This window comes from Rosa chinensis, chromosome 1, assembly GCF_002994745.2.
Source record: "Rosa chinensis cultivar Old Blush chromosome 1, RchiOBHm-V2, whole genome shotgun sequence".
NCBI lineage: Eukaryota > Viridiplantae > Streptophyta > Magnoliopsida > Rosales > Rosaceae > Rosa > Rosa chinensis.
Genome location: NC_037088.1, coordinates 65,176,468 through 65,202,784, shown reverse-complemented (window position 1 = coordinate 65,202,784; position 26,317 = coordinate 65,176,468). Strand labels below are relative to the sequence as shown.

Below are 26,317 nucleotides of genomic sequence, written 5' to 3'. Positions count from 1 at the left end.
TAATTTCTTTTGTTGTAGATTGTTAATTCACACAACAAATTCTTTGTATCAAACATTGTGTGAGCAATATAAGGTTTGTTGTCTGAGAATGGTTCTCACAACATTATTTTTGAGCTGCTGTTTGTTCATTATGTAATTCATACCTAGAATATCTATCCAAAAATAATGCTCCATATTATCATATAAAATCACACTCTAATCCATATCATTCAAGTATCATTTTTCAAACATCCAAACATTCAAGTTACTAGATAATATATCAAAAAAGAACGCATTCCTAGCTGCTACCTACACATGAATCAAAAGCATCCCTAGCTATTCCTAGCTGCTAGCTAGACCCATGAATCAAACTTGGTAGCTCACATGCTGAAAGGAGGTAATCCATAGTACTTGCTTATGGAGCTCTAAAATCCCACTCCAACTCATTTATGTTGCTTCTTGAGCTTTAGGCATTACACCAGAGCGGGCATCCTTGGTTATGATTCTAAAGCCTTCCTTCCCAGTCTTCACTGTCATATATCGGCATAGTCCTTGTGTCATATGAAAAAAGACTAGGAATAACCCTGCAAGTCGTTGGACAATCAAATGGGTTAGCAAATCAGTATGTGCTATAAAAAAAAAAGAACCAATCAGAGAGAACACAAAGATAGAGGGTGAAAAGAAGGTAATCCATAGTACTTGCTTCTCGAGCTCTAAGACTCCACTCCAACTCATTTATGTTGCTTCTCGAGTTTTGGATCATTACCGCAAAGCGAGCATCCTTGGTTATGGTTCTAATGTCTTCCTTCCCAGTCCATACCCTAGACATTGAATCACTGTCATAATTGAAGATTGTTGAAAGCCTGAAAAATGTTAACAAAGACATAAGCAATATTAATCACCAGGAAAAAAGACAAGAAAATTTAAGGAAAAGTTTGTTTCCGATCCTTCATGTGGATTAGAACTTTCCCAACATCTTCTCTTGCTTATATCTCCACTAGATTTCTTGCATAATCCCTTAACTTTTGCACCATTTTCACAATTGTTACTTTGTTCAACTCAAAACCAACAACTACTTCTGAGAACCTGTATATCATCTAGGCCAAAGTTGCTTCCAAACAAATTTTCTTCTACGCAATATATAGCATAAAAATGAAGAAGAGTAACACTACGCCTTTCATGCTCAACCTTAAAAGCAAGGCTAATGAGAATAGGGAAAAAAGAGCAACTGCATGTAACTAATAGTTAAATTGCATGTAACACTACGCCTTTCTTATGAGTTAAAATGTCATCATAAGTATACAAAAGAGCAGCAAACTTAAATTGCAATTCACCAGAAAACAGTAAGTGGAAGAAAACAGTAAGTGGAAGAAAAGAGAAAGATCTGAAGCACTTTAAGCAAATGATTGCAGCCAGTGTTTGCTCTGAAGCTGATAGTGGGACTCCCAAGGGCTCGCATTTTGCTCAGATCTCTATGACTAACTCAAATTGATTTTGGAAGAAGAAAATGAAACAAAAAATGAGACACTAACAAATACCTGGCCATGAGTAGATGATTCCACTAACAGATGGATGTGAAAGCTTTGAGAAATACCTGCCCAGCTCAATAGAATGGCTTATTTTGAACTAACCATTCTGCAATTGTAAATGTCCTCGGCCAGAGTAAATTGGCATTCAGCTGATGAAATGAAAGTTCTCGAATGAGCAATTCCTACAACAAGCCAAGATTCAAATAGTTATTTCCATAATTTGAGATTCAAACTCTAGAGTCCAAGGAATATTTAAAAAAAAAACAAGTGAAATACACTGATAAATAGAAATTAAATACACAATTTTAAGGGCCACAAAGGAAAGGAAGGACAAAAGGGGGAGGGGGGGGGGGGGGGGGGGTTAGTTCATAGCTTTATGAAATGTCAAACAAACTCTCGTATAAGAGCTGCTACTGCTCCTCAAAGTGAATGCACCACTATGTATCCAATTGCTTAAAATTAAATATATTTCATGTTTGTCTATATCTATGATTTCTCCATTAAACATGCATCAAGTTAAAAATTTGTTTCTAAACAAGAACTGAACATGTAAACTCTTAACAAGTTTGCAAATTTCACTCCATTAGATAAGCATTTAGTTCACAGATTCCACATTCTCTCATAGTCGTGATTACTAATTACAGTTACAATAAAACTCAAATGTACTAATGAAAAGCCTTTTGCTTGTACCAACCATACAAATTTAAACTGGAAACTCACACATTCTAGCATTCAAGCTCAAAACTTTCAATAAAGGAAGATCAACTCTGACATTATAAATCTCTATGCAAGTTTACAAATGAAAATAACCATTTGTTCAGACCAGATTTTAGGTACTAAGTTCAAACAAGTGGTTAAGATGGAACTTTCCAAGGTAAATTCAGATTTTGACATGAAAATAACCATTCAAAAGTTGATACAAGCAAGTTAGAGTTGGTCTTACTGCTGAGCTTGAGAGGAAGAGAAAGACCAGAGTCTGAGTGTTAAGTGTGACCAATTGAGGAACCTGAAACACCACCAATCTTTTCAATACAATTTGAGGAGGATAAAATATACGAAGCAAAGTCTTCCTTCTTTGGTCTGCATCCTAAGGTTATGGACTAGCTAATGTTCATACTTTATTCTTCAAAAAGCCAGCAATAACTGTAATCATTGGTTCGTACCAGTCGATTTAGAAACTAGCAGAACAAATCCAATAACCACATAGCAATACTCTTTGATTCATACCTTACTTTAATGCCAGCCCAACAATCCAATTCTTTAACCGCAGAGTAAATTATCCTTGTGTATGCATTCTTTGAGATCAGCCAGGTACAAACAAAGCAAATCGCCTGAAACAATAGAACAAATAGACTAAATCGATTCAAACCCTAAGTTAATTCAGCAAAGAAAACTAATAAAGGAAATAGAAAAATCAAAAGCAGTCCAAAAATAATGGGCATATGTTGATGTTTAAGTTCTTGTAATGCTAAATTGACACAGCTAAGTTAAGTATCTTCAGTTATTGATGAACTTTTCTACTTCCTCAACAGCCCAACAGCAATAAAAAATCAACCAAGTCTTAGATCTCCAAAAATTCACAACCAAGAAGGTAGAAATAAAAGATAATGTTCAAAATCATTCAAGTCATGCATGATATATCATTAGTACAATGTTTCTAGGCCTATAGAACAAGTATGTTGCTTGTTATTTTAGCATATATGTAGTATAAACAAAGCTCAAAAGACAACTAGAAAACGAAGCAGGAATCAATTAAGGCATACCTTACCTTAACGCCAGCCCACTGATCAATGAGGCGTAGCAGAACCCGCCAATCCAATTCTTTAACCACGTTGTTTATCCTTGTGTATACACTAATACCTTACCTTAAATGCTTGTACACAAGTTGAGTATCCTGCACCAGAAAGAAACTGATTAATGTACAACACCCAATTCAAGCAAGCAAAGCTGACAGAACGCGAACAATTGCTTCAATTCAGATCACACAGAATCATAACAAATGGAAGAAATTATTGGAAATAATTAGTTAAAATACCAGACCAAAAATAGACTTCTAATCTATAAAATTGCTACTTCTCAGCTCTACTGCTCAAAACTGCAGCAACAAAAATAAAAATTCAAAACCTAATTTGTAATAGCACAAACACATTATGCTACCAAATTTTCACAAATCCTAATTCAACAATCCACACATTCAACCACTACAAAACCTTTCACAAAAACCCTAATCTTGCACAATTCATAAAGAAAAAATACAAAAGCTTGGTAATGAAGAAGACGAAGAAGAAGAGGAGGACCTTGGTTTTGGTCTCGATTTTGACATCGAGGGATTGGATTCAGTGAAGTCGTGGTGAGGATTCCAGCGACCCATTGACCGATGCAGGGGTTGAGGAGGTGGAAGCCGAGCTCAACCCATTGACCCTTCACAGATTTTTGCCTCACTGTTCATCTGGCTCCCTGCAACCATCAGAATTCAAAGCATCGATATGTATTCCATTGCAGTTGAAAAATCAAAACAAATCTTCTCTAAATTCAACAACTTTTACACACTCCAAACAAATAAGAGAGGAGAAAATGAGAAAATGATTGACTGACCCCCATTGGACAATGGTCTCATAGTCCTAGTACTCCTTGGGGTGGATGACGTAGACATCAGAGTATATTTGGGCCTTGGAGGTGGCGCTGCGGCAGCGAATCGATTTACAATTCTTCTGCGCCAAGGTTTCGTTGGGTGGCCGCTTATGGCAGTGAGGGTTTGAGTGCGAGTGGTGACAGGACCCGCCCCAGGATTTCACCCTGAAATCCGAGGTGACTCTGTGGGGTCCACCTTAGAGATAACTCTACCGAGAATTAGTCTAGTCACCCCTAAAGTGGACTACCCAAAACATTAACCCACAATAGATCAGAGCCAAAAGAAGAAGTGCGGAAGTTATTCGTCAATTATGCCTCGAACCATGTACGCCAGATCTCAACTAATAACGCCTGCAAACTGGGCATTAGAAACAAAAAGGCATAGGGGAAAGTAGACGAAAAACGTTAGCATGAGTGGACAAAAATAAAAAATTTAAAAGAAAAAGGATTTCATACTTTTCCTGTTTTCCACATTTATTCTCTTAAAAATCTGATGCATGCAACAATAACAAAACACATTTAGCTTTAAATCCAAGAATTTCAAAACGATAAACCGACTAGTCTCGCTAGTCACAACATTAAAAAAATATATCGTAAAACCGAAATCTCGTTTCTCAATAAGATAAAACTAGCCCCGCTGGCTACAGTGAAAATCGGACTACCCCGCTAGTCAAGCAACGATAAGATATGAGAAAGCAGTATCACCATACGAAAGAAGGGAGCCTCCCAGGCTCGGGTCGGAGTGTCCCACACTCTGGAGCATCCCATACTCCGCTCGACTAACCTGCAAACACATAGTAAGTGGGAAGGAGTACTAATAAGGCTCGACTACACCCACGTGAGGAGGAGAATTAAATGACGACCGAGGTATGGTGGGTAAAAACCATTCAAATCCAGTAAATCTATAAGGCTTCCCCATAAGTCCCCCGAATAAATAAAAAACACTGGTACGATTCCCAACCGTGCCCGAAAATTTTCGTAAAAAGTCACATAAATCAACAGCGTGTCCCACACGCTAAAAGAATAATTAGATCAATCGTTTCCTCGACAAAAATTCCATTTAAAATCTGAAAACAATTCATTCCCGAAATCACTTTATAAAATTTCATAAATCTCAAAACCCAATCAAATCCGAAAACCAAAATCACTACTGATAGCAAATCATCATATGCTCAAAATATAAAAGATGATAATTAAATAAAGCATTACTTTAGAGAAATAAATGCCTGCATCAATATTTAAAATCAAACGTCCACTCACAGTACTGGTTGGCGACCATGCAAACGAGTTCCTTCGTCAAGCGGTAGCTCGATATATCGTCTTGTACACAAGTACACTTCCATAAACGACAATTCGAATAAATAATTACAAACCTAAACGAAACCCGAAAATCTCTATCTCCATTACTTCTCGGATTCAACCCAAATCACACCCATAACACCAATTCCTTGATTTACATATTCCACAACGAAAACTAGGGAAATCCGACGGCCGGATTTCTCACAATTCAATCACAAAACTCTAAACTTCGGAAAATCACAAACAATTCCAAACTCCTCCAAAATTCACCAAACTTGACATACAAAGCTCTACAACATTTATATGATTTAAATTTAATGGGTTAAAAACTAGAATCAAAACACTGCCCTACACGCTACAACCGCCGCCCATAATAGCAGTGGCAGCGCCGCCGCCACCGCTACCAGCCCCGATGGCCACCAACTTTGGTAGCAGCACCTACTCAACAGTCCAATCATTTTTCACAACTACAACAAGTTCCAATTTTACCTGTAAGTGATCGAAATTGGCTGGTGAAGTTTTTCCAGAAAAACCCAAGAACCCTAGGATTTGAAATCGTCTATTCGACCTCCACACTGCAAATCGTGGCTCAAGGCTAGGGGCAAAATGATCCTTGGCAAAAACCGAACCTTCGACACCGGTTTGGCGGCTAGCGATAGCCGGAATCGCTGAAAATAGACGAAAGTTCCGATCAGCTATAGTGAACTTCACGGCTCAAAATCAAACTCCTCCAGCCAAATCACTGCAAAACACCACCACAGATGTGACTAGGAGGAAGAGGCGAGCTTGCCGGTGCCCGGATTCCGTCGTGGGTCGGCCGGAGGAGGAAGAATCGGACCGAAGAGGAGAAAAGGATCGGGGAAGAAGAGAGAGAAAACTGGGTAGGTTTCCAAAAATGGCAACTCACCACAGTAACTTTCTACATTTATAGAAAGTTACCGTGAACAGTAACTTTTACATTTTCACTTATAACTTTAGCATACGAGCTCCAATTTTTACATACCACATATGCACGCGCTCGGTTTAACGTCCTCTACGACTTTCATGAAGAACATTTTCTCAAATTTTGACCCAAACAAAAGTCAATTTTTAGGCCGCTGAATGTATCGAGACAAAGTAAAAAGTGAAAGTAGGTGTCGTTTACTGTCCAAATGACTAGTAAACGGGTAAATTGAGATATGGGATGTTACAAGTGGAGTCGCCGACGACGCGATGCAGCTGAGTAGCGGGAAGAGCAGCTTGGAGTCAGAAGCCGGGAAATGGAGAGAGAGTGTCGAGAGGACGAGAGGCTAGGTTTAATCTGAGAGAGTGTCGAGAGAGGGTCGAAGGCTAGCTAGGTTTAATTTGTTTTCTTTCTTTGTTTATTTTTTTGCCCCTTTTGGAAACTATGTGGCAATTAAACCTGGCAAAAATTTCTCAAACTTACTCACACAACAAAAACCTCATCAAACTGTCGTATGAGTGCACTACAAAAAATTAAAATGTGAAAACATGGAGGGAAACATGCTGCCTACAGCATTTTGGCTCAAAACGTTGCCGCCTATATTAAGGGTGGGCGTCCGGACCCGAAAGACCGAAGACCCGACCCAGACTGAGCAAAAAAGCCCGATTCGGTTCGGTTTTAGTATGGAAATTCTCAGTTCGGTGCAAAGCCCGACCCGAATGTATATTTTCGGTTCAGTCTCGGGCTTCAAATATTTAGAGACCGAAAGCCCGACCCGACCCGATTTCTCCTCCATCTCAACGAAACCATCTCAGCCTCTCTCACTCTCCTCCCAAGCCAGCTCCTCCTCCTCCTCCTCCTACTCCTAAACCTCCATAGACCAAAGCCTACCTCTTGGATTTCTAGAATCCTCCTCCTCCCGCTCAAAGAAGCTACCCCGGATCGTCGACTGGACCTGCATATTTAGCAACCCATCCACTGCAAATCACTAACTCGTTACAAATCGGCCTAAAGCAGCTCCCTAGCTCATCGCCACAACGAGGAGTATTGAAGCTGAAAAGGAGATGGCTCGCCGTTTTGCCCACATCGAAACCCGATCTGCAAGAAGAAGAAGAAGAAGAAGAAGAAGAAGAAGAAGAGAGGAGGGGTCAGATTTTCGTTTCAAATGGGAACAGACATGATAGTTTATATCTTAGATTCACTCTCTCTGGTATTTAGGCAAAGCCATGCCCAGTCTGTTTTTATTTCCACACCTATCAACTTTTTTACTAAAAGCTTATTCTATAGTACCACACCTCATCTCTGTCTCCACGTTGTTGCTGCCTCACTTCCCATTTTCCCAAGCATTAAAGAAAAGAAAAGCTGCTACAGCTACCAAGAATAAGAGAAAGGACCGGGTGCAAAGGAGAAAAAGAAAAGAAAAGAAAGGAAAAGAAAGGACAAAAGTTGTCTCCACCACCAAGAAAAGTTTCCAAGGATGGAATAAATATAAATTTTGCACATATAATATCAAGAGAGTCTCCTGCTCCAGTGGTTGGGAGTAAGTCTTTCGTGTAGGAGGTCGGGGGTTCAAACCTCGCCTCCTACTGAATTTTGTGATATTTTGCATATTACTGGACTAAGAGATGGGAAACTCAATTTTGGGCCCGAAAAGCCCGAAAAATGAACCGGCCAGAATGGGTTCGGTTTTTGTCGGTTTTCAGTTTACAAAAAGCCCAAACCGACAGTTTCGGGTTCGGTCTCGGTCTCACTAATTTTCGGGCCCGGCCCGACCCCAACCCTAGCCTATATTCTCACTTCACACAACAAAAAAGCATAACTTCTGTTGTCCAATTTCTAAAGCTTGCACTAGGTTTACCTAGTGGAAGACATTCAAGCAAGCTTTCTAAAAATTTGGTGCCCAGTTTTAAATCACACAACGGAAATCTCAATCACCATTGTACCTAGTAGCTCAAATTTTAGATTTCAAGAGGCAACCAAGACTCCAAAGTGGAGGAAAATCTACCGCTAAATTTTTTAAGACTCAGACAAAGGACAATACTTAATGGGCTAAATACTAGTTAGTACCCTGTGTTTTAGATCTAAAATCAATTCAGTCTCTGGACTTCTAATTTCATCAAAAACACCCTGCACTTTCAATTTTGATCTAATAGGTCAAATTCGTTAATATTCTATTATGGGTTCAAGTTATAGTTAGATTATTTGTTGAAAAACTATTTATTTTTAATAGTAGGACTCACTCCTAAATTGACTATGCAGACCACCTCCACACCACATCATAAAACATAGGCTATATATTAGCCACATTAACAAGTTAAATAACTCAGTTGTCGAAAACCTAACAAATTGGACCTATTAGATCAAAATTGAAAGTGCATGACTGTTTTTGATGAAATTATAAGTTCAAGGACTGAATTGATTTTGGACCTAAACCACAAGGAAGTAATTTGTATTTAGCCCATACTTAATTGTGTTGTGCAATGTAGTTTTGAGAAAAAAGTTATCACCTTGTTGACATTCACACAACAGAACATTACTAATACCGTTGTACAATAGAGTTCATTTAAACACACAACAGACAATTTCTGTTCCGTTGTGTGATTAACTTTTTGTAGTAGTGGTACATTTTGGGGAGAAATAGAAATAACAAGACCATTTATTGATTAACACAAGTGCAAGAAGTCATTCCATGATTAGGGCGCAACCATGGAAACAAAGAGAAATAGAAAGGAAGCATGTACAAAGAAGGAACTAGATGCATAGGAGAAATCCCCAACTTTAAAAAAATATATATATATATTTTAGAGTTAATGGCAAGTTAGCTGGGAGTTAGACAAAAAATCAAAAATTAATGCAAGAGTGATGTGTTATTTATTAGAACCGTTAGATTAGACAAAAAGTCTAGATTTTATGAAATTGAAGTAAATTCACACCCTCCTCACTTTAGAGAAGGCGGATCCGATGGGGAGATTAGTTGGCTAGCAGATAAGATAGAATTAATAAGGCGTGAGAAAGACATTATGTCTCTTAATTTGGTCAGTTTTCAACTATTTTGAAAAATAAGGTTATAAGTCATTTTGAATGCCCAAAATAGGTTATTTTTCTAAATTTCTCACTCTAATCCTCTGCGAGAGCTAAACCAAACCCAGTTCCTTACCCAGAACAAAAACTTTGATGTGACATTGTGAATCTTCTCCTCTTATCAATCTTTGATGCTAAACTCACTGATGGGGTGAGTTGCAAAACCCTAAACCCTATGTCTGTATTTATAGGAATCAAACTTAGCTCGTCCCATAAATGATACCAAGTCCTAAATCATATACAAAATGTAAACTTAAGTCATGTACAATATTGATTCATATAATTATATAGGTCATAAGGATCAGACTTTAGAGATATCATTCATACATATATATATATATATATCAGTATTAATTAAGCCAATAAGGCTTAAGGTTAAATTTTCAATAATACTGCAATTGCCCTTGATTAATTAAAACTCTAATACTATAAACTTTAATAAATAATTGATAAAACAGTAAATTAAAAATAGGAAAAAGAAAAACAGGAAAAGAGAAAAAGAAAGAAGAGAGAGAAGAAACTATTAATCTCAATGTGTGAGGGCTTTTACTAAATATGTGAGCAATGAATCACCAATTGTTATGTACCAAAGGTACATATATACAAAGGTACATAACTGAATCCATCCTCCGAGGCCCCCGATAACCAATGGCCTAAGACGGCCACCTCAGCCTGCAACCCTCAAGGCCGGCCCTGATGATATTGGTAACGGATTTCAAGTGGAGAAGATAATAGAGTTGATCTTCGCGGTGTATGTACCGAACTTTCAGGCAGAGAAGTTGGTTGGTTTGTTGAGTTTTTTTAAGTAGAGTGTCTGCCTTCATCTTCGTCTTCGGAAACTGTGCTTTTGGCTATCCTGTCGAAGATGGAGGTCTCAATTCTACGGTACTATGTTGTCAATGCCGTAAATGCAGGGAGGAGGGAGAAGGGCCAGTTAAGAAGGTGGTTTTCATAGTTTCATCTCTTGAGAGTCCTTTTTCAGTAATTTGTATAGATTTGGTGCAGGCTTTATTTATTTTTCTAATATTCTTTTGGAACTCGGTAATGTTTCATCAGTAATATATATATGGATCAAAGCATTGAAAAACCAAGAGCTCATCAAGTGTAGTGCCCGGGGAAAATCATCGTCAGTTTTGTTCTTTGGGTTAGTATTGATGGGCTTGAGTTGGTCGTGTTGGCCATTTTTTCTGTCACATATACAGGGATTTAGTTGGCATGTAAAGTTTATGTAATAACTATTTTCACTTTCCAACGTATATTTAGACTGAAAATAAAACACTATTGGTACTCTTAATTAGTTCAAAGTATTTGTGATTAATTTCAGTTCAACACATTGATGTTTTCAGTGCGATTTTCAGCCTTAATGTTGTTATTAAAAAATAAAATAAAAATAATTTATTTGACAAAGTACGTGATGTACTCAATATATAAGAGATATTTCATAAACTAAAAGATGCCATACAACATAGTGACATACATGATCATGTTCCCATCCATTGTATAGTTTTCTTCCTCATCGCATTGTTGTAGTAACAAACTCCTGTTTCCGCCACCATACAACTTCGTTAGTTTTATGCACATAGCATATTCTCAGTTCTGAAAACTAGATTGTCTAGGTTATGTATCGTCATCTATGGGATATAGGCTATCGTTCTCATAGTATGTATATAATATATGTATATGTATATACGGGTTATCATGTATGTATGTATGTAGCGCGCTAGGACAGTAGGACTCTGGCCACGTTTGTTTCCCCAGATATAAGGGATGGATATGACAAAAAAAATCATGTTTGGAGGCCCGGACATGGGTGGGCTGGAAAATTTAAATCTTATATGACATGGATTACGAATCCAATTGAAATGGTGTCATTAAATTAAATCCAACTTCGTTTCGACCCATCCTCGACAACGCCAAAACTAAAAAAGCTCATTGATCTCTTTCTCTGCGACTATCCCCGAATCCATCTTCAAGCACAGCGACTTCATCTCCATCAACAATCCCTCGCTATTATCCACCTTGCCATACAAGTCGTCAGAGCGGGCTCTCTTGAGGACCTTCAGCGCGGCCTTCTTGGTCTCCTCTACCTTGACGAGCAGGAGCTCGACGCTCTGGTTGATGGTGTTCTCTCGCTACTCGAGCTCGTCGAGGCTCTCCTTGATCTTGTGCTCTAGGGTTTGGATTTTGCGCTTGATGGCCTCCGATTTAGGAGCTTTTGATCGAGTGAGAGGAAATGGTTGGAGATCTCCTTCCAGACTAACATGGCTGTTTTGGCTTATCCAATCAGCCATAAATATATGCCTACCAAACGTGGTATTGGAAATATGCAAGACATCTCCAATCCAATCTAGTCAAGTCTGATTAGGATTGGATTTCTAATCCATGGTAATAAACACAGCCTATAGGTAATTAAGCTAGGAATATCACGGATGTGCAGCTACACTAGCAATGCATGTCGTCAAGCGAAAGCGGTAGTCGATCAGATCTAATATATATGCTTTTATCAAAGACCAAAACAACTCTAAGACAAAAGCATATGACAGAGAGACAACAGTAGCAAGCTCGTGACAATATAGAAAGTAAGCAAATGATGATATATTACTGACCCTCTTCTATTATCTTAAGCATCACTTTCCCTCCATTTTCAATCGTATTTTTTGTTCTTGCTTATTTTATGCAGCATAAAATATATGATGTACCAAGATATATGGATTTTAGTTCACATGCTTCTTCACGCACTCAACAGATTGGCCTATTTGCAAACTTGCCAACTCCGTCTATTTCCACAACTACTTGTGAACTTCTTCTTTGTCATTTACTTTATATATTGAGCTGGAAAATACCCGCCGTTTGATGAGTTCAAGTACATTAACGTGTGATCTTTTTCTATTGGCCAAGTGGATACTAGATCTTAAAACAGATCATGAATCGTTGATAAGTACAAGATATTCCGATGATTTTTGGAGCTGAAGATCAATATATAGCACTACTTAATTGACATAAATAAAGTTCCATTTATTTTTTTGGAAAGAATAAAGTTCCATTTATTCTACAATATTATATTACTAGTTTGGTTATGAGTTTTGATCCAATTTCAAATTTCGTTTTCAATCTGTGTTTAATTAACACTTGTGATTTATTAAGAAGAGACATACTTTGCAAATATTAACAAGACCAAAATTAGAGGCAAACAAACAATTACCTCGATCAATTAAGAAATTCACATGTTAAGGAGCATATTAAGAAGAATATTACTTAGAGCAAAGTCAAATAGCTAGGCCTTTTTAATTTTTGGTCACATTCCTTTAAATACTAGCTGATTCTTGTTGCATAAAGCTAATTCCCTGTTTGCATTGATCATTAGCACTGATTACATGCATGAATATTCCCCAAAAGTTTAATTCTCACATTTCCAAATTCCAAGTACTAGTGTACTACTAATGGAGAAATCACAGTCATCACCACATATCCATCCCAGTACCGCCGCTGCTACTTCATGCATATCTCTCAGCTCTTTTCACTCCTTCAAGTCCAAAGCTCCACACTTCATCCAACCCCACCTCCTAAACAGCCTCAACTCCATGGAAGACACACCAACCCTACCTCCATCCAAAACCTATGAACTAACAGCCTCCTCAATCTCATACACCAAATCCACCACCGCAACCACCACCTTTGCTCCACTTAACTTCCTCTTCAAGCCATGCACCTCCCTTTCTTCCCCCACCTACATCCTCCGCGATGTCACCCTTACCGCCTACCCCTCCCAAATCCTTGCGGTTGTTGGCCCTAGCGGGGCCGGAAAGTCCACCCTCCTCGACATCCTAGCAGCCCGAACCTCCCCCACTAGCGGCGTCCTCCTCCTCAACTCCTCCCCCCTCAACCCTTCATCCTTCCGAAAACTCTCTGCCTACGTCCCTCAACATGATGCTTGCCTCCCCCTCCTCACAGTTTTCGAGACCTTCGCCTTCGCCGCGTGCCTTCTCATCCCTAGCCCTAACAAGTCCAACATTGCCACCATCGTCTCCTCTCTTCTCTCCGAGCTCAGGCTTACGCACTTGACCAACACGCGGCTCGGCCACGGCCTATCCGGCGGTGAACGTCGCCGCGTTTCCATCGGCCTCAGCCTTCTCCATGACCCAGCGGTCCTACTTCTTGACGAGCCCACCTCCGGCCTCGACAGCACCTCCGCTTTCAACGTCATGCAGACCCTCAAGTCCATCTGCACCTCCCGTCACCGCACGGTGGTTCTATCAATCCACCAACCTAGCTTCAAGATCCTCTCCACCATTGATAGGATCCTGTTGCTGTCGAAAGGTGAAGTCGTCCATCACGGAACGCTTTCTTCTCTGGAAGAGTTTCTCCTCTCAAATGGCTTCACTGTCCCTCCACAGCTCAACGCCTTGGAATACACCATGGAAATTCTAAACCGCCTCACAGTCCCTAAACCTATCCCATCCACCACTATACCTCCATTAATTTCTTCTCCAAATTTTGATGATGGTGATGGAGCTCGACAAATGGTCCGTTACAAAAGCTCTAGAATCCACGAGATTTTGACGCTTTACAATCGCTTTTGGAAAATCATATACAGAACTAGGCAGCTACTCTTAACAAACACCTTGGAGGCCTTACTTGTGGGTTTGGTTTTGGGCACCATTTACATAAACATCGGGTTTGACAAGCAAGGAATCGAGAAGAGGTTCGGTCTTTTCGCTTTCACTCTCACTTTCCTTCTTTCCTCCACAACTGAAACACTTCCAATCTTCATCAACGAAAGACCTATTGTTCTTAGAGAAACTTCCGGTGGGATTTACAGGCTTTCGTCATATCTGATCGCCAATACCCTAGTTTTCTTGCCCTACTTGCTTGCGATTGCGATCATATACTCGGTTTCTGTCTACTTCTTGGTGGGTCTTTGCGCTAGTTGGCAAGCTTTTGCTTACTTTGTGCTGGTGATATGGATCATTGTGTTGATGGCCAACTCGTTTGTTTTGTTCTTGAGTTCCCTTGCTCCGAACTACATTGCCGGGACTTCGCTGGTGACGATTAGTCTCGGCGGTTTCTTTCTGTTTTCCGGCTACTTTATTTCTAAGGATAACATGCCCAAGTATTGGTTGTTTATGCATTTCTTTAGTATGTACAAGTATGCTCTTGATGCGCTTTTGATCAATGAGTATGGCTGCCTTGTGTCGAGGTGTATGATATGGTACTCCGATGATCGGAGCAAGAATAGTACAGAGAGTAGTACATGCATGGTGACCGGAGGCGATGTGCTGCAGAAGAGAGGGCTCCATGAAGGGCAGAGGTGGACCAACATTTACATCTTGATTGGATTCTTCGTTGCCTACCGTGTGCTATGTTTGATGGTTTTGGTCAGAAGAGTTTCAAGATCAAAGAAATAGTACTGAATTGTAATAATACATATCTTGTAAGTTGCATGGATGTTCAATTTTTTTATAATCTTGATTATATTTCAGTCCTTACTTATGGATCTGTAAATGGCCAAAAGAGTATCACATCGAGCTCTGTTTGGCTTATGTTTCAGTCCTTACTTATGTTTCTTTAATGTTAATAAATACCAAATGAAATACAGATGTTCAGTCCGAAAAGTTTGATCAAGAACATACATATATGTATAGCCATTGTATATCAAATACGTCACTATTTATTCATACTTGTTTTTGCATGTCCATATCTTCCTTTAAAGCCAGAATTTGATCTTCTAATTCACCAATCTTCAACCTAAACTTAGATAATGTTGGCAAATATATAATTAAACCTATCAATGTCAGCACAATGTGAAATACTTGGGCCCTAAATTTCACATCACATGCAAAAAGTTCATCTGATCGATCGAGGGTGCATGCCGAACTCATTGAGTGCGATATATACAGAACCATTGAGGTGTGGATAGAACTATTCCAGAGAGCTAAATGGCCCAACTTCTTTGTTTCTGTCACGGGTCGCTTTAGCAAAATGATGCGAGAGAGAGATAGAGAGAGAAAGAAAAATCCAAGGTTCTTGGTGTTGATGATGGAGCCTTTATACTATACTATTGTTATTATTCACGTACAGTTTTAACTTTTAAAGGCTTGTCGGGTGGTGATTGAAGTTAGAACAAGTTAAAATGCAGGAAACAGCAAGAGTTTGTTTTGTTGCAGAATCCACTTGAATCAGATTCAGCACCATCTTCACGGGTTCTCACCTGTTTCTTGACGACCCGTGACTGCTACTCCTCTGTCAACTCAACTCTCGAAGTTCTTCATGTCAACCTTCCATGCATGCAAACAAATACTAGGGGCGGATTCCGGATTACAAGCTGGGTGGGGTTTGAACTTCTTAATAAAAGAAATTTTTAAATGGTAGAGAATCTCGACGGTGTGAGAGAATTTTATTAATTGAAAAAAAATATACACTAGTCAGGAGGGAACATAATGAGCCTTACCCCTCAAATGCATATACAAAATTAAAGAACAAGCTTAACAATAAAATAAACGTGCAATGCAATATAATACAAGAGCATAAACTAACTAAATCTCACTCTATGAGTACATGAAGATTCCACATCTCTTAGTCTCTTACCAAATTATCCCAGCCTTTTTCTCTCATCTCCTGAAGAAGTGAATTTGTAAGTCCAATAAAGTTCATAGCATGCATATGAACAAAGTCAAGTGATTGTCAAATACTATTTGCTGCATGAATTGATGACTGTTAATTTATCTGGAGAGGAATATAAACTTATAAAGCCAGGGTTGTCGGTTGCAACTAGCCAAAATAAGCTAATACATAGCAGACTGTTTTGGGGTGAATTTTGGCGTGAGCATCGAAAAAGATGACCTAATCCCGTGAAAATGAGCTTGGAACTTTCTTCCCACTGAAAATTATTTTTTCTGAATTTTTTTCCAAATGGCCATTTTCACTAAAAAAATGTGGGTTGTAACACAGGAATTTTTGTCAAAATCGTAAAATTTTTTTTTACCAAAAATGTACTGTTTGCAAAAGTAATTTTTTAAACATTTTGTAAACTAACAGAACTCAAAAATCTTATCCCGAATTTTTTCTACGATTTTTCAGAATCAAAAAAATGAGAAAATACTAAAAAAAATTAGGGTGCGACTATTGCCACCCTACCATTTTCTTTGTTCATCCTACATGCTCATTACACCCAACATATTAATTTTGATTATTAAATTTACTTATCTAACCCATTTATGTTTCCAGAAATATCCTTATATGACATATCTAAATAAATAAATAAATAAACGAAAATCTCTCATTTAATTTATACCAATAAAAAAAACTAAAATATATTAAAGTTTCCTAATGAAATCATAATCTGATTTACTTCCATTTTTTTTTTCAATTTCAATGTTCGTCTTTTTCAATCCATGTCAAAATATTAGCAAGTTAACAACTATGAGCAATGAAGAAGGGATTGATTTTTTTTTTTTGTATTTTAAATTTATATTTTCAGTGTTCACAAAGGGTATTGCAAAGATTTTGATGAAATTAACACTAATAATTTTGTGAACTGAATAACGAATTAATGCTGAGGAGGCAACAAGTCTTTAAAAAAATAGTAATATTAAGTTGAAGATTGATGTTATCCAATGAGAAATTAAGTAGTCTTTGTATGTAATTAATTAGTTGTGTATTTTGTTTTCCCTATAGATTTGTATTTTAGAAAATTAGTGTACTTTTTAGTCATTTTACAGTTGTGTAATATAGTTTTTCAATAATTTAAATATTTGTAGAGTGAACTAATAAAATTGTAGGGTGTATTGTACAGTGGCGTAGCCAAAAATGTAGTTAAGAGGGGTCAAACTTACATAGCTAGTCGATTAAGTGAAAAAAAATAAAAATAATAACCGACTCGATTTAAAATACTCTTTCCTAATCTACAAATAATCACCTAATACAGTTTTTTTTATCTCCAAACTATTTTCCTATGATGACAAAAAACAAAAAGAAATATTTACATAAGGATGAGAAAAACAAATCAAGGAGAGGAATAGATATACAAAAAGAAACACATTTGTTTGCAAGAATAAGGTGTCATAAGCTAGTTAATAGTAACTATTTCAGTATTTTGTTACTTTAGAAGGGGCAAATTGAGTCAAGTAGCTCATATTTTTCTTACATAAAAGCAAACACTTCAGGCAAAATGGAGTTCATCAAGATGGTGAGCAGGGTCAATTGACCCTTCTGATGTCCATGTAGCTACGCCCTTGGTATTGTAGGGTGGCAATAGCCACACCCAAAAATTATTCCACATTCCGGTATTCCACAAGTTAAGGCTTTACACACCTCTTTTATAAATCTTGCTTAACGTATGAAAAAATTTAGTCGCAGGAATTTTCAAGAAAAAAGTGTCGAACACCACAAGGTTTCACCCTATTAACAATAAAAAAAATCTAAATATGATGGCTGTTCTATACGGGCTTCAATCCATTGGGCTCACATATACATTTTCCTGGATTTTAAACTATTGAGATCTCTTCCAAATGTCCTAGACAAAGATTAGGGACAACGTTGGATGTCAAAACCAGAAGCATTAATCACGTAATTCTCTTTTGAAAATATCCCAACACCAATATTAAAACATTTATTTATGTGACACAAACATGCCATCCATGACAAAACACGATTTCACTTACTGCATAAGAAGCCCTAATATTCTTATACCATATAACATAGGGAACCTTAATAGTAATGGTCAAAGTACTTGTGGATAGGTACTTTATTACATGCTCGATCATTCGATTGAGTTGATCACAACGAATTTCATTTTTGCTTCCACAGCTGAGCCAACTTGGCCAAGGAAGCAACAGAAGACCCGCCTTCTTCCTTGGCCTTCACGCCACCAGTTCTAAACTCCAAAACCCTCCCTCTTATTTCATCCCCACTCTTGGAGTCCATCAACTCCCTCACTCGCTTCTCCAACTCGTCCGCACTCACAAACCCGGTTTCGGACTCTTTCACCCCCACAGCCACCTTCATCTCCTCCACAAGAAACACCCTGCCCAGCTTTTGCTCGGCGTACAAAGGCCACGCAACCATCGGCACCCCATTACACACTGCTTCCAAAACCGAGTTCCACCCACAGTGAGTCACGAACCCGCCCACCGAGTCATGACTGAGTACCTCCACCTGAGGCGCCCACTTCCTCACCACAAGTCCCCTATCCTTTGTTCTTTCCACAAAACCCTTTGGCAATATTTCCTCCAAACTTGGCTCCTCTACCGGTAACTCTTCTATAGGTGGATTACGTACCACCCACAAAAACCTCTGGCCACTTTTCTCTAAACCTAAAGCCATGGCCTCCAACTGTTTGATAGAAAACACTCCCATGCTTCCGAAACATAGAAACACAACGCTGTCTTTGGGCTGGTTGTTTAGCCACTTCAAGCTCTCATGCTCATCATTATCTCCACTCTTCCCTGAGATCAACGGTCCGACGGTGAAGATCGGAGGTGTAGGTTGGTTCGGCAAGCACAGTCCAGCCCTCAACGCTTTGAGGGCTCTCTCTTCCAGCAGATCAAACGTGTTGAGAATGATTCCATTGGACTTTGCCATGTGAGTTGAAGTCGAAAGGAAGCTCTTGTAGAAATTAGTAGAGCGGTCAAACAACAGCTTGGGCATTGCCGAAACAGGAATCGGCGGCATGCCCGAAATGGAAATCTGGACGTCGCCAAAATCAGACAGACTGTTGGTTGTGCGATGGAAGGTGGGGATGTTGAGTAAGACAGCAAGACTCCTTCCTGCGGAGGTGTAGAAGTAGAATGTAGGGATGTTGAGGTCTTTCGCGACGTCGAACAATGCGTCGCAAAACATGTCGAGGATAAGGGCTTTGAGGCTTGACTTAAGGGTTTGGAGGACTTGGAGGATGTTGGGGATTTGGAGACGTGCATATTCGAAAGGGAGGTTGAGCTTCTCGATGTGTTCTGGAAGAGAAGAAATGGTTGGGAGATGGTGGAAGTTGATGGCAGGGTTGTCGGCAGAGACGGCTTTGATGTAGTTTGTCAACTGATCATTGGAGCTGGCGACCAGTTTGGCGGTGGCTGCAATGGTGGTTGGCGCGGTTGAGGCGAGGATTGTGATGGAGAAAGAAGGGTGGTGAGTGAGTAAGAGTTTGCCAAGCTCTACCATGGAAATTAGGTGGCCTAGTCCTGGATACGGATACAAAACTATAGCATCACCACCCATTTTTAGACCAATCAATTGCTGTAAAACTGGATCTATATATGATGGATTTTCTTGTACATCTTCATTGAAATATATAGGAACTACAGTGCTTCTCAAATAAATAGCGCATTAAAGACCTGCTGACCTTGTAGCTCACCGTTCAATACCAACCAAATTTTCATTCACATTCCATTCAACTTTTTTCCGCAACATTCTTGAATGCCAACTAAACTTCCATCCGCATTCCGTTCAACTTATGAAGTTGATAGTATTTTGGGCAATAAATGTAAAAAGGAAAATGAAGCACTTCCATCATCAATCAAGCACTTCCCTCGAGTGGAAAATGAAGATGGGAGTTGAGCCAAGGTTGGTAAGGTTCAGACCCAAAAAAAAAAACTTTGAAAGTACACGTCTTATACAAACTCAAACATCCAACATCCAAAATTTTAGAGTTATCTATAGCACTCTGGAGTATTGAACTGAATCATTAGACTAGCTTATTTGATGAGACATGCTACAAACAACTTTTCTTTTTACATTTTCATCCATAGTTTTCTAAATATTTTCTTCATTACTTAATACAACTCAAAACTTTGGAATCAACTCAATCTCGACTCGACAACTCAATGAGTTTGGACAAGTCATGAACTGCTGATTGTGATGGAAAACCCACCTTATATTGAAAGCTTAGGAGGGTTTTATAGTCATTTGGCATTCCTTTTCATTTAGTTGATGGAATCTATCTCCATCAAGGTAATAACCACGACCAGACTAAATAGACTAGTTATATAGCTAGGAGGGCCTTGCACGACCCATGTCGCCTTTGATGGGTGATGGATACCTATCTACTCGCCGGGAAGGGGGGGGGGTAACCACCATTCATTCATGTTGACCAAGGGCACTATTGCGATGGGACTGCAGTAGCAGGACCAAGAAATAATGGGGTATAAATGAAAGTAAATTTGTACAAAGATTACTCACAAACACAGTATCTATCATTGCAATTCCGCAGCTTCTACAAAGATAAGACAACTGCGGTACAACAAGCATAACATCAGTAAAATTGATCGAGAAATTGTAAGAGTCTCAGGCAGACTAATTGAAGCAGTGCTGTAACAATAACACCAACTCGTCATAAGAAAGTCCAAGCAAATGAGTTAAAGCTATCGACATTCATCTGGTTTGCTTTTGGCCAAAGCTACTAAGTAATAACTTCCCAGCTTCTTATATCGGGTGTCGTTTCATAAAAGCAGTAAAAAAGGTCAAGCGTAGCAGCAAAATATTGGGGAAAATACAAGAAAAAATTGCAGCTTTTGTTCTATGAAACCCCGCCAAAGTAGTTTCATATATTCCAATGATATAAACAAACGATCATATTTCTAGATTATACCAAAACCATTTATCGTAAACAAATAGAAAATCACATAATCACACTAATCACCCAAGTCCACATGGGTGAAAATAGTAGCATTCCTATCTGTAGAATATTTAAAATGAAGTTGCAGGCTCCACAAGTAATTTCAGTAACCTGCATCTCAACCAAAATGATCATCTGCTACAGGCCAGGGTAAGGTGAATGATGCAAAAAGAGGCCGTACAGTTCAGGTCCGTGGCCAACATGAAGCAGTAGTACACATAGCTCGAGCTACTAGGGAATGCTCCTTTTTTTTTTTTTGAAAGGAGGGGATGCTCCTTACATACTGGTCAAGAGTTGTATTAAATAGCTCACACCTGCAAACAATATTAGGATTTAAAAAGTTCTTATTTATGTGAAACCTTATGAAGGATAAAACAGACAGAGATAAAGTTAAATCCTGTACTGAAATTACTTGAAAACAGTTACAGAGACAAAATGAAAGAAAACAAAAAGGCAGAAAATGTACTCATCGTTTGGTTAGTGTTGCAGAGCAAATAGTTTGTTCTGGTAATATGAAATCAGAGTTGGGTATCACCGAGTATTGAGGTGCCTAAAAACTGATTAAAGAGACCCACACAAAAATAGACTTGCAGTCCTCTAGACATTGAAACACTATGGTCGCCTCAAACTTCTGGAGTTTCATTAAGCAGTAGATTTTCAAAAAACACCATCCCAGTTTTCATAAATTTTATTTATCACTCATGTCAATTACAGTTTAACCTCAAAGACCTGGTTGGATATACTTGACTCAGCCTTGATTCCACGATTCGACCAGTTTAGTTAATGCAATCCAAGATGTCCCGGCTTCACTCAGAGCAGCATTTGCTTCACTCTTCAAGGCCTTGGTCCTCTTCCTGATTGACTCTCCTTTCTCCGAGTCCATCAACTCTCTAACTCGCTTCTCCACCTCTGTTGCATTTACAAAACCGTCTAGTGACTCGTTCATTGGTAAAGCAATCTTTATTTCCTCCACCAAAATAACCCTATTAAATCTCTGCTCAGCATAGAGTGGCCAAGACACAATTGGCACCCCAGCACACACTGCCTCCAACACCGAGTTCCACCCACAGTGACTCACAAACCCACCTAGAGAATCATGATTCAGCACTGCCACTTGTGGCGCCCATGACTTCACTATAAGACCCCTATCCTTAGTTCTATCCAAAAAACCATCTGGAAGCAAATAATCCAAATCCGGATCCACTTGACCTGCAATAGCAACGCTTTGATTATGAGAAGGTGGATTACGGACAACCCACAAGAACCTTTGGTCACTCCTCTCTAACCCCGCAGCTATTTCCCCCAACTGCTCCTTTGTAAACAATCCTAAGCTACTACACTGCCACTTGGCTGTGAGTCCAGCCATGTCAAACACTCAGACACATCATCATTACCACCACCTCTTTGATTGTGAGCAAAGATTAACGGACCTATGCAAAAGATGGGTGGTGTGGGAACATCTTCAGGCAAGCATAGTCCATCTGATATTGCTCTGATGGCCCTAGATTCGAGTGATTCAAACGTGTTCACGATAATCCCAGCTGATTTGAGAAATTGTGTTGAGTTTTCTAGGAAGCACTCATAGGCCTTGTCATTACGTACCAAAACTGGTTTTGGCATATCAGAGGAAGGTATTGGTGGTACTCCTGGAATAGAGAGAAGGGTGTTAAGGTCTTTGAGGCTCTTGTCAGTGTTTTTGTGAATAGCAGGGAGCGTAAGAAAGGAAGCTAGGCATCCTGCACCAGATGTGAAGAAAAAATATCCTGGGATATTCAGATCAATAGCGACAGAAAGCCCAAGACCACAGAAGAAGTCCATGATAAAAGCTTGAACTTTAAAGTTGTTGGAGATGGAAAGGAGGGCTTTGTGGACGTTGGGGTTGTTGAGCCGAAGGACCTCAAAGGTTAGGGTTTCATGGTTGGGAGAGGAAGTGGAGGAGGGAGGGAGACAGATAGTTGGGAGATGGTGGAAGATGATGGAGGGAGTAGTGGCAGAGACAGAGGCAATATATGGGGCGGTGTCATCGGCTCTGTAAGGTGGGGTGGTGATAAGTACGTGGATACTACACTAAGGATGGCAAGTAAGTATGAATTTGCCCAACTCTACCATGGAAACCAAGTGGCCAATAGGTGGTGATGGGTATAAAACAATCGCCTCCATGACTGCTCTGTCTTTGCTGGTGGTGATGGAAAATGGCGTTTCCTTAAAGTCTCTGTTTTCCTTTATAAATACAGTCTCGTTCTGCTTTTGCTTTTCCCTTTGATGGAATTTATCTCAATCAAAGATTAAGCCGCGTGGGTCCACGTTCTGCTTTTGCTTTTCACTTTGATGGGAACTTATAAGCCGTGGGTCCACGGATTTTTGACTGTATGGCCATAAAATAAGGGTGAGGGATGCTGGTTAAAACAGATTAATAGGTTAGACAACTACTAGTCTACCACTTAAAGAGTTAAAGGTAACAGAAAAAAACAAGATCTATGGTATACTTGGTCAAGTATGGTGGCTATAATATATTAAGCTGTATATTATATGACGACAAATGGGAATCAACAAAGACTCAAAGAGTAATAATGGGTTTACATGACGACAAATTTACCAGAAGATTCCTCAGATAAACTACTGTGAAGACTGAAGAGATACTACATTGTTGGTGTCATTGTACAAAGAGCATTAAACATAGCAAATAACGATAAAACAAGAAACTAGAAGAATTTATCAATAGTATTCATTTGCAAGTCCTGCGAAATTCAAAAATGCACTCTAGACAAAATAAAAAAACAAATATGATATTACATGATGCCATAGAACACCTAAGGCGACAAGTTTAGAGCATTTATCATTGTGAAATTCGAAAAATAACTGCAAGCAAACTCCACTACATAGGTACTTTCTATAAACTGGATCCAGAACAAAATGTCCATCTGCTTCAGGCCGGGAAAAGGCTGGTGTTGCCAAAATGAAGCAGTTACATACAGGTTATACTTTGACATGCTCTTTCCCCTCCTCTTAGAGACAAAAAAAAAAAAAAAGGAAAGGGAAAAGAGAAAGAAACTCTCACAAAAGGACAAGCAAGTAGTGAAGCAACTAGATACTGCAACACTGGTGATCAAATGTTACCTTGAGCTTCTAGGAAATGCTCCTTACATATTGGTCAAGAGTTGTATTAAATAGCTCACACCTGCAAAGAAAAATCACTTGAATTTTAAAGATTTTCACTTGACCATAAAATTATTGAGATTTCATAAACCAAGCAGAAGAAAAAAAAAAAAAAAAAAAAAGAGAGAAAAAAAAAAACAATGGCAGAAGTCTTCACGGTTTCTGAAGAGAGAAAAGTGTGTTCAAGTTATATCATATATTGAATTGAGGTGCCTTAAGCCACCAGTTAATTACATAAATAGACCTGTATAGTTGCTTTCCCCTAAACATTAAAATGATTAACCTAAGACTACAAATTGAGCTATTTGAGTCAGCCTCATCAGCTGCGTGCAACTACTATGATTACACTATAAACTTTCATAAAGACATATCTCAGTTGGAGTTCGGGTTCAAATTTGCTGAACAGTCAATTTATAATAGCATGTCTGCATGATCCCCTTATCCCTTAGGCATAAAGATATAAACAGGTTATGAAGAAGGAGAAGTATCAGATGAGCTAGCGTATGCAGAAAATCAATGCAGAACAAGAAATTGTTCAAAAAATCAGTCCTGTTATAAACTTATAATGCACGCAACATGTAGCAATACAGTTTACTGACCATCTGGTTAATTTCCTTTAATAAGATTAAAATAAAACATCATGTATGACAGTATTGGAAGTAAGTTTCATTCTGAAGATTAAATAATACTAGATCACATTGATGCGACCGTAATCACTCACCTAATAGGAGTTCCAGGAGTATAGAGTGGGTTCTTCACAACATACTCAACATACAAGTTGTAAATGTACTTCAAAGACTCCCGCAAATCCCCAGTCCTAGGATGCGTAATCAATATAATCTGCACAACCGAGTAAGAACTATAATAACTGTAACAAAAACACTAAATACAACCTAAGAAAAGGTACAATCCCCCCCAATTTGCAACCTAAAAACAAAATTCAAGTTTGAGTACACACACTATCAGCTAAGCAAGTAACAACAAATTACTCGAAAACTTGAAATGATCTACTCCGGAAACAAAACCTTTCGATGTAAGCTAACCGATTTCTGGATCTAAATGCCAATCAGTGATGAAAAAAGTGAGCTAACCTTTATACCAGAAGGGCTCTCCATGAAACTAAGCTTGTAGGTATTGGTCCGAAAGCTATGAAACGAACAGCCCTGACCAGGCAATTGAGGCACTCCTAGGTTCCCTTTGTCCACGCTTCACCAAAAACACAAAAAAAAAATTCAGAACAAAATTATTAGGAAATGAAATTCATAGCACAAGATCGATGGACGAGAGAGTGAGAGATCAATACGCGGTGGGGTCCATCTTAGCGGTCAAGGACTTGAGGGAGAAGAGGAGGCCGAACATGAGCTTGTGATCTTGTTGGGCGTTGAGGGTGTGGAGAGGACGGTTCCATTCTCGGTAGAGCAAGCAGACGCCGTTGCGGTTGAAGACGTACATCATGTGCCCGTTGTTTCCCGACGCCGTCGCCGCTGGCAGCGACGGGCTTATCTCTGTTCCGCCGAAGAATTGCATCTCTCTCTCTCTCTCTCTCTATTCTGATCGGAGATCTCTTTGGTATGTAGAGCACTAGAGCCGCTTCTTGTTTTGGTTAAAGTCACTATTTTGTTATGGGCTTTTTGGGCCTTTACTATTATATGTAAATGTGGGTTTCTTTCAGAACCAAAACGCGCGTTTTGGTTTAAGACCTTGATTTCAGTATTTACTGTTGGATTTGTGGGCCTTTGTCCGTTATTATCTGTAGTTATGTACTGGGCTTCTGGAAAGGCTGGGCTTCAATAACTGAGATGGAGGTTGTTCATCAAGAACAAATGGTAAAACACATATTCGAGTGCCTCTTCTTCATGAGTTTTTTACCATATCAAACCAAACCTACGGCCGTAAAATATAGCCGTAGGCAAAACACGGTTCATATTAATGTGTTTACAAAAAAAAATTTATACCCGTCGGAGGAGGTTTCAAGCAGCAGTTTAGACATCTTGCATTGGCTCGGAGAGAACTAAGCAAGACAATGAAATATCTTTTTGCTGTTTATTTACTGTGAGATTTGCTATTTTAATATCGCACTTCCACTAATATAAA

General features: G+C 39.0%; 3 protein-coding genes, 1 long non-coding RNA gene and 1 pseudogene across 9 annotated transcripts; 1 reads left to right on the top strand and 4 right to left on the bottom strand.

Moving 5' to 3' along the window:
• Window positions 1–181: 181 nt before the first annotated feature.
• LOC112181907 lies at window positions 182–4,567 on the bottom strand. Of its 3 annotated transcripts, XR_005803570.1 has the most exons (8): window positions 4,104–4,558; window positions 3,806–3,965; window positions 3,272–3,402; window positions 2,736–2,839; window positions 2,452–2,514; window positions 1,518–1,690; window positions 679–842; window positions 182–563 (listed from the first exon to the last, which is right to left on the bottom strand). It is a non-coding gene; the product is annotated as an uncharacterized LOC112181907 (long non-coding RNA). The 3 variants fall into 3 exon arrangements; XR_002929185.2 differs by having other exon boundaries at window positions 679–1,690; window positions 4,104–4,567; XR_005803569.1 differs by having other exon boundaries at window positions 679–1,690; window positions 3,277–3,402; window positions 4,104–4,567.
• An 8,235-nt stretch (window positions 4,568–12,802) lies between these two features.
• LOC112182104 (ABC transporter G family member 4) lies at window positions 12,803–15,057 on the top strand. Its single transcript, XM_024320546.2, has one exon. The coding sequence runs from the start codon at window positions 12,903–12,905 to the stop codon at window positions 14,865–14,867; it is 1,965 nt and encodes a 654-aa protein (XP_024176314.1). The 5' UTR covers window positions 12,803–12,902; the 3' UTR covers window positions 14,868–15,057.
• Window positions 15,058–18,036: 2,979 nt separating this feature from the next.
• LOC112184328 (anthocyanidin 5,3-O-glucosyltransferase) lies at window positions 18,037–19,734 on the bottom strand. The gene has a single exon (XM_024322589.2). It carries the CDS (start codon window positions 19,669–19,671, stop codon window positions 18,250–18,252), a length of 1,422 nt encoding a protein of 473 aa, XP_024178357.1. The 5' UTR covers window positions 19,672–19,734; the 3' UTR covers window positions 18,037–18,249.
• A 1,227-nt stretch (window positions 19,735–20,961) lies between these two features.
• LOC112182075 lies at window positions 20,962–23,423 on the bottom strand (annotated as a pseudogene).
• On the bottom strand, window positions 20,967–25,798 carry LOC112182085 (trafficking protein particle complex subunit 1). Of its 4 annotated transcripts, none has more exons than XM_024320525.2 (5): window positions 25,527–25,798; window positions 25,315–25,429; window positions 24,945–25,063; window positions 24,185–24,245; window positions 20,967–21,381 (listed from the first exon to the last, which is right to left on the bottom strand). In XM_024320525.2, the coding sequence occupies exons 1-4, from the start codon at window positions 25,748–25,750 to the stop codon at window positions 24,194–24,196; spliced, it is 510 nt and encodes a 169-aa protein (XP_024176293.1). In that variant the 5' UTR covers window positions 25,751–25,798; the 3' UTR covers window positions 20,967–21,381; window positions 24,185–24,193. The 4 variants fall into 4 exon arrangements, with proteins under 4 accessions (XP_024176293.1, XP_040368363.1, XP_024176304.1 ...); XM_040512429.1 differs by lacking the exon at window positions 20,967–21,381 and adding an exon at window positions 23,771–24,072; XM_024320536.2 differs by lacking the exon at window positions 20,967–21,381 and adding an exon at window positions 23,771–24,009.
• Between the last annotated feature and the right edge of the window lie 519 nt (window positions 25,799–26,317).

Excerpts from the sequence above, each read along its gene's own strand:
- LOC112184328 (XM_024322589.2), bottom strand. The coding sequence starts at position 19,671 with ATGGGTGGTGATGCTATAGTTTTGTATCCGTATCCAGGACTAGGCCAC.
- LOC112182104 (XM_024320546.2), top strand. The coding sequence starts at position 12,903 with ATGGAGAAATCACAGTCATCACCACATATCCATCCCAGTACCGCCGCT.
- LOC112182085 (XM_024320525.2), bottom strand. The coding sequence starts at position 25,750 with ATGCAATTCTTCGGCGGAACAGAGATAAGCCCGTCGCTGCCAGCGGCG. Across the intron at positions 25,430-25,526 it reads GCTAAGATGGACCCCACCGC|CGTGGACAAAGGGAACCTAG; the intron begins GTATTGATCTCT and ends TTTTTGGTGAAG. Across the intron at positions 24,246-24,944 it reads ACTCCTGGAACTCCTATTAG|GTGTGAGCTATTTAATACAA; the intron begins GTGAGTGATTAC and ends TTTTCTTTGCAG.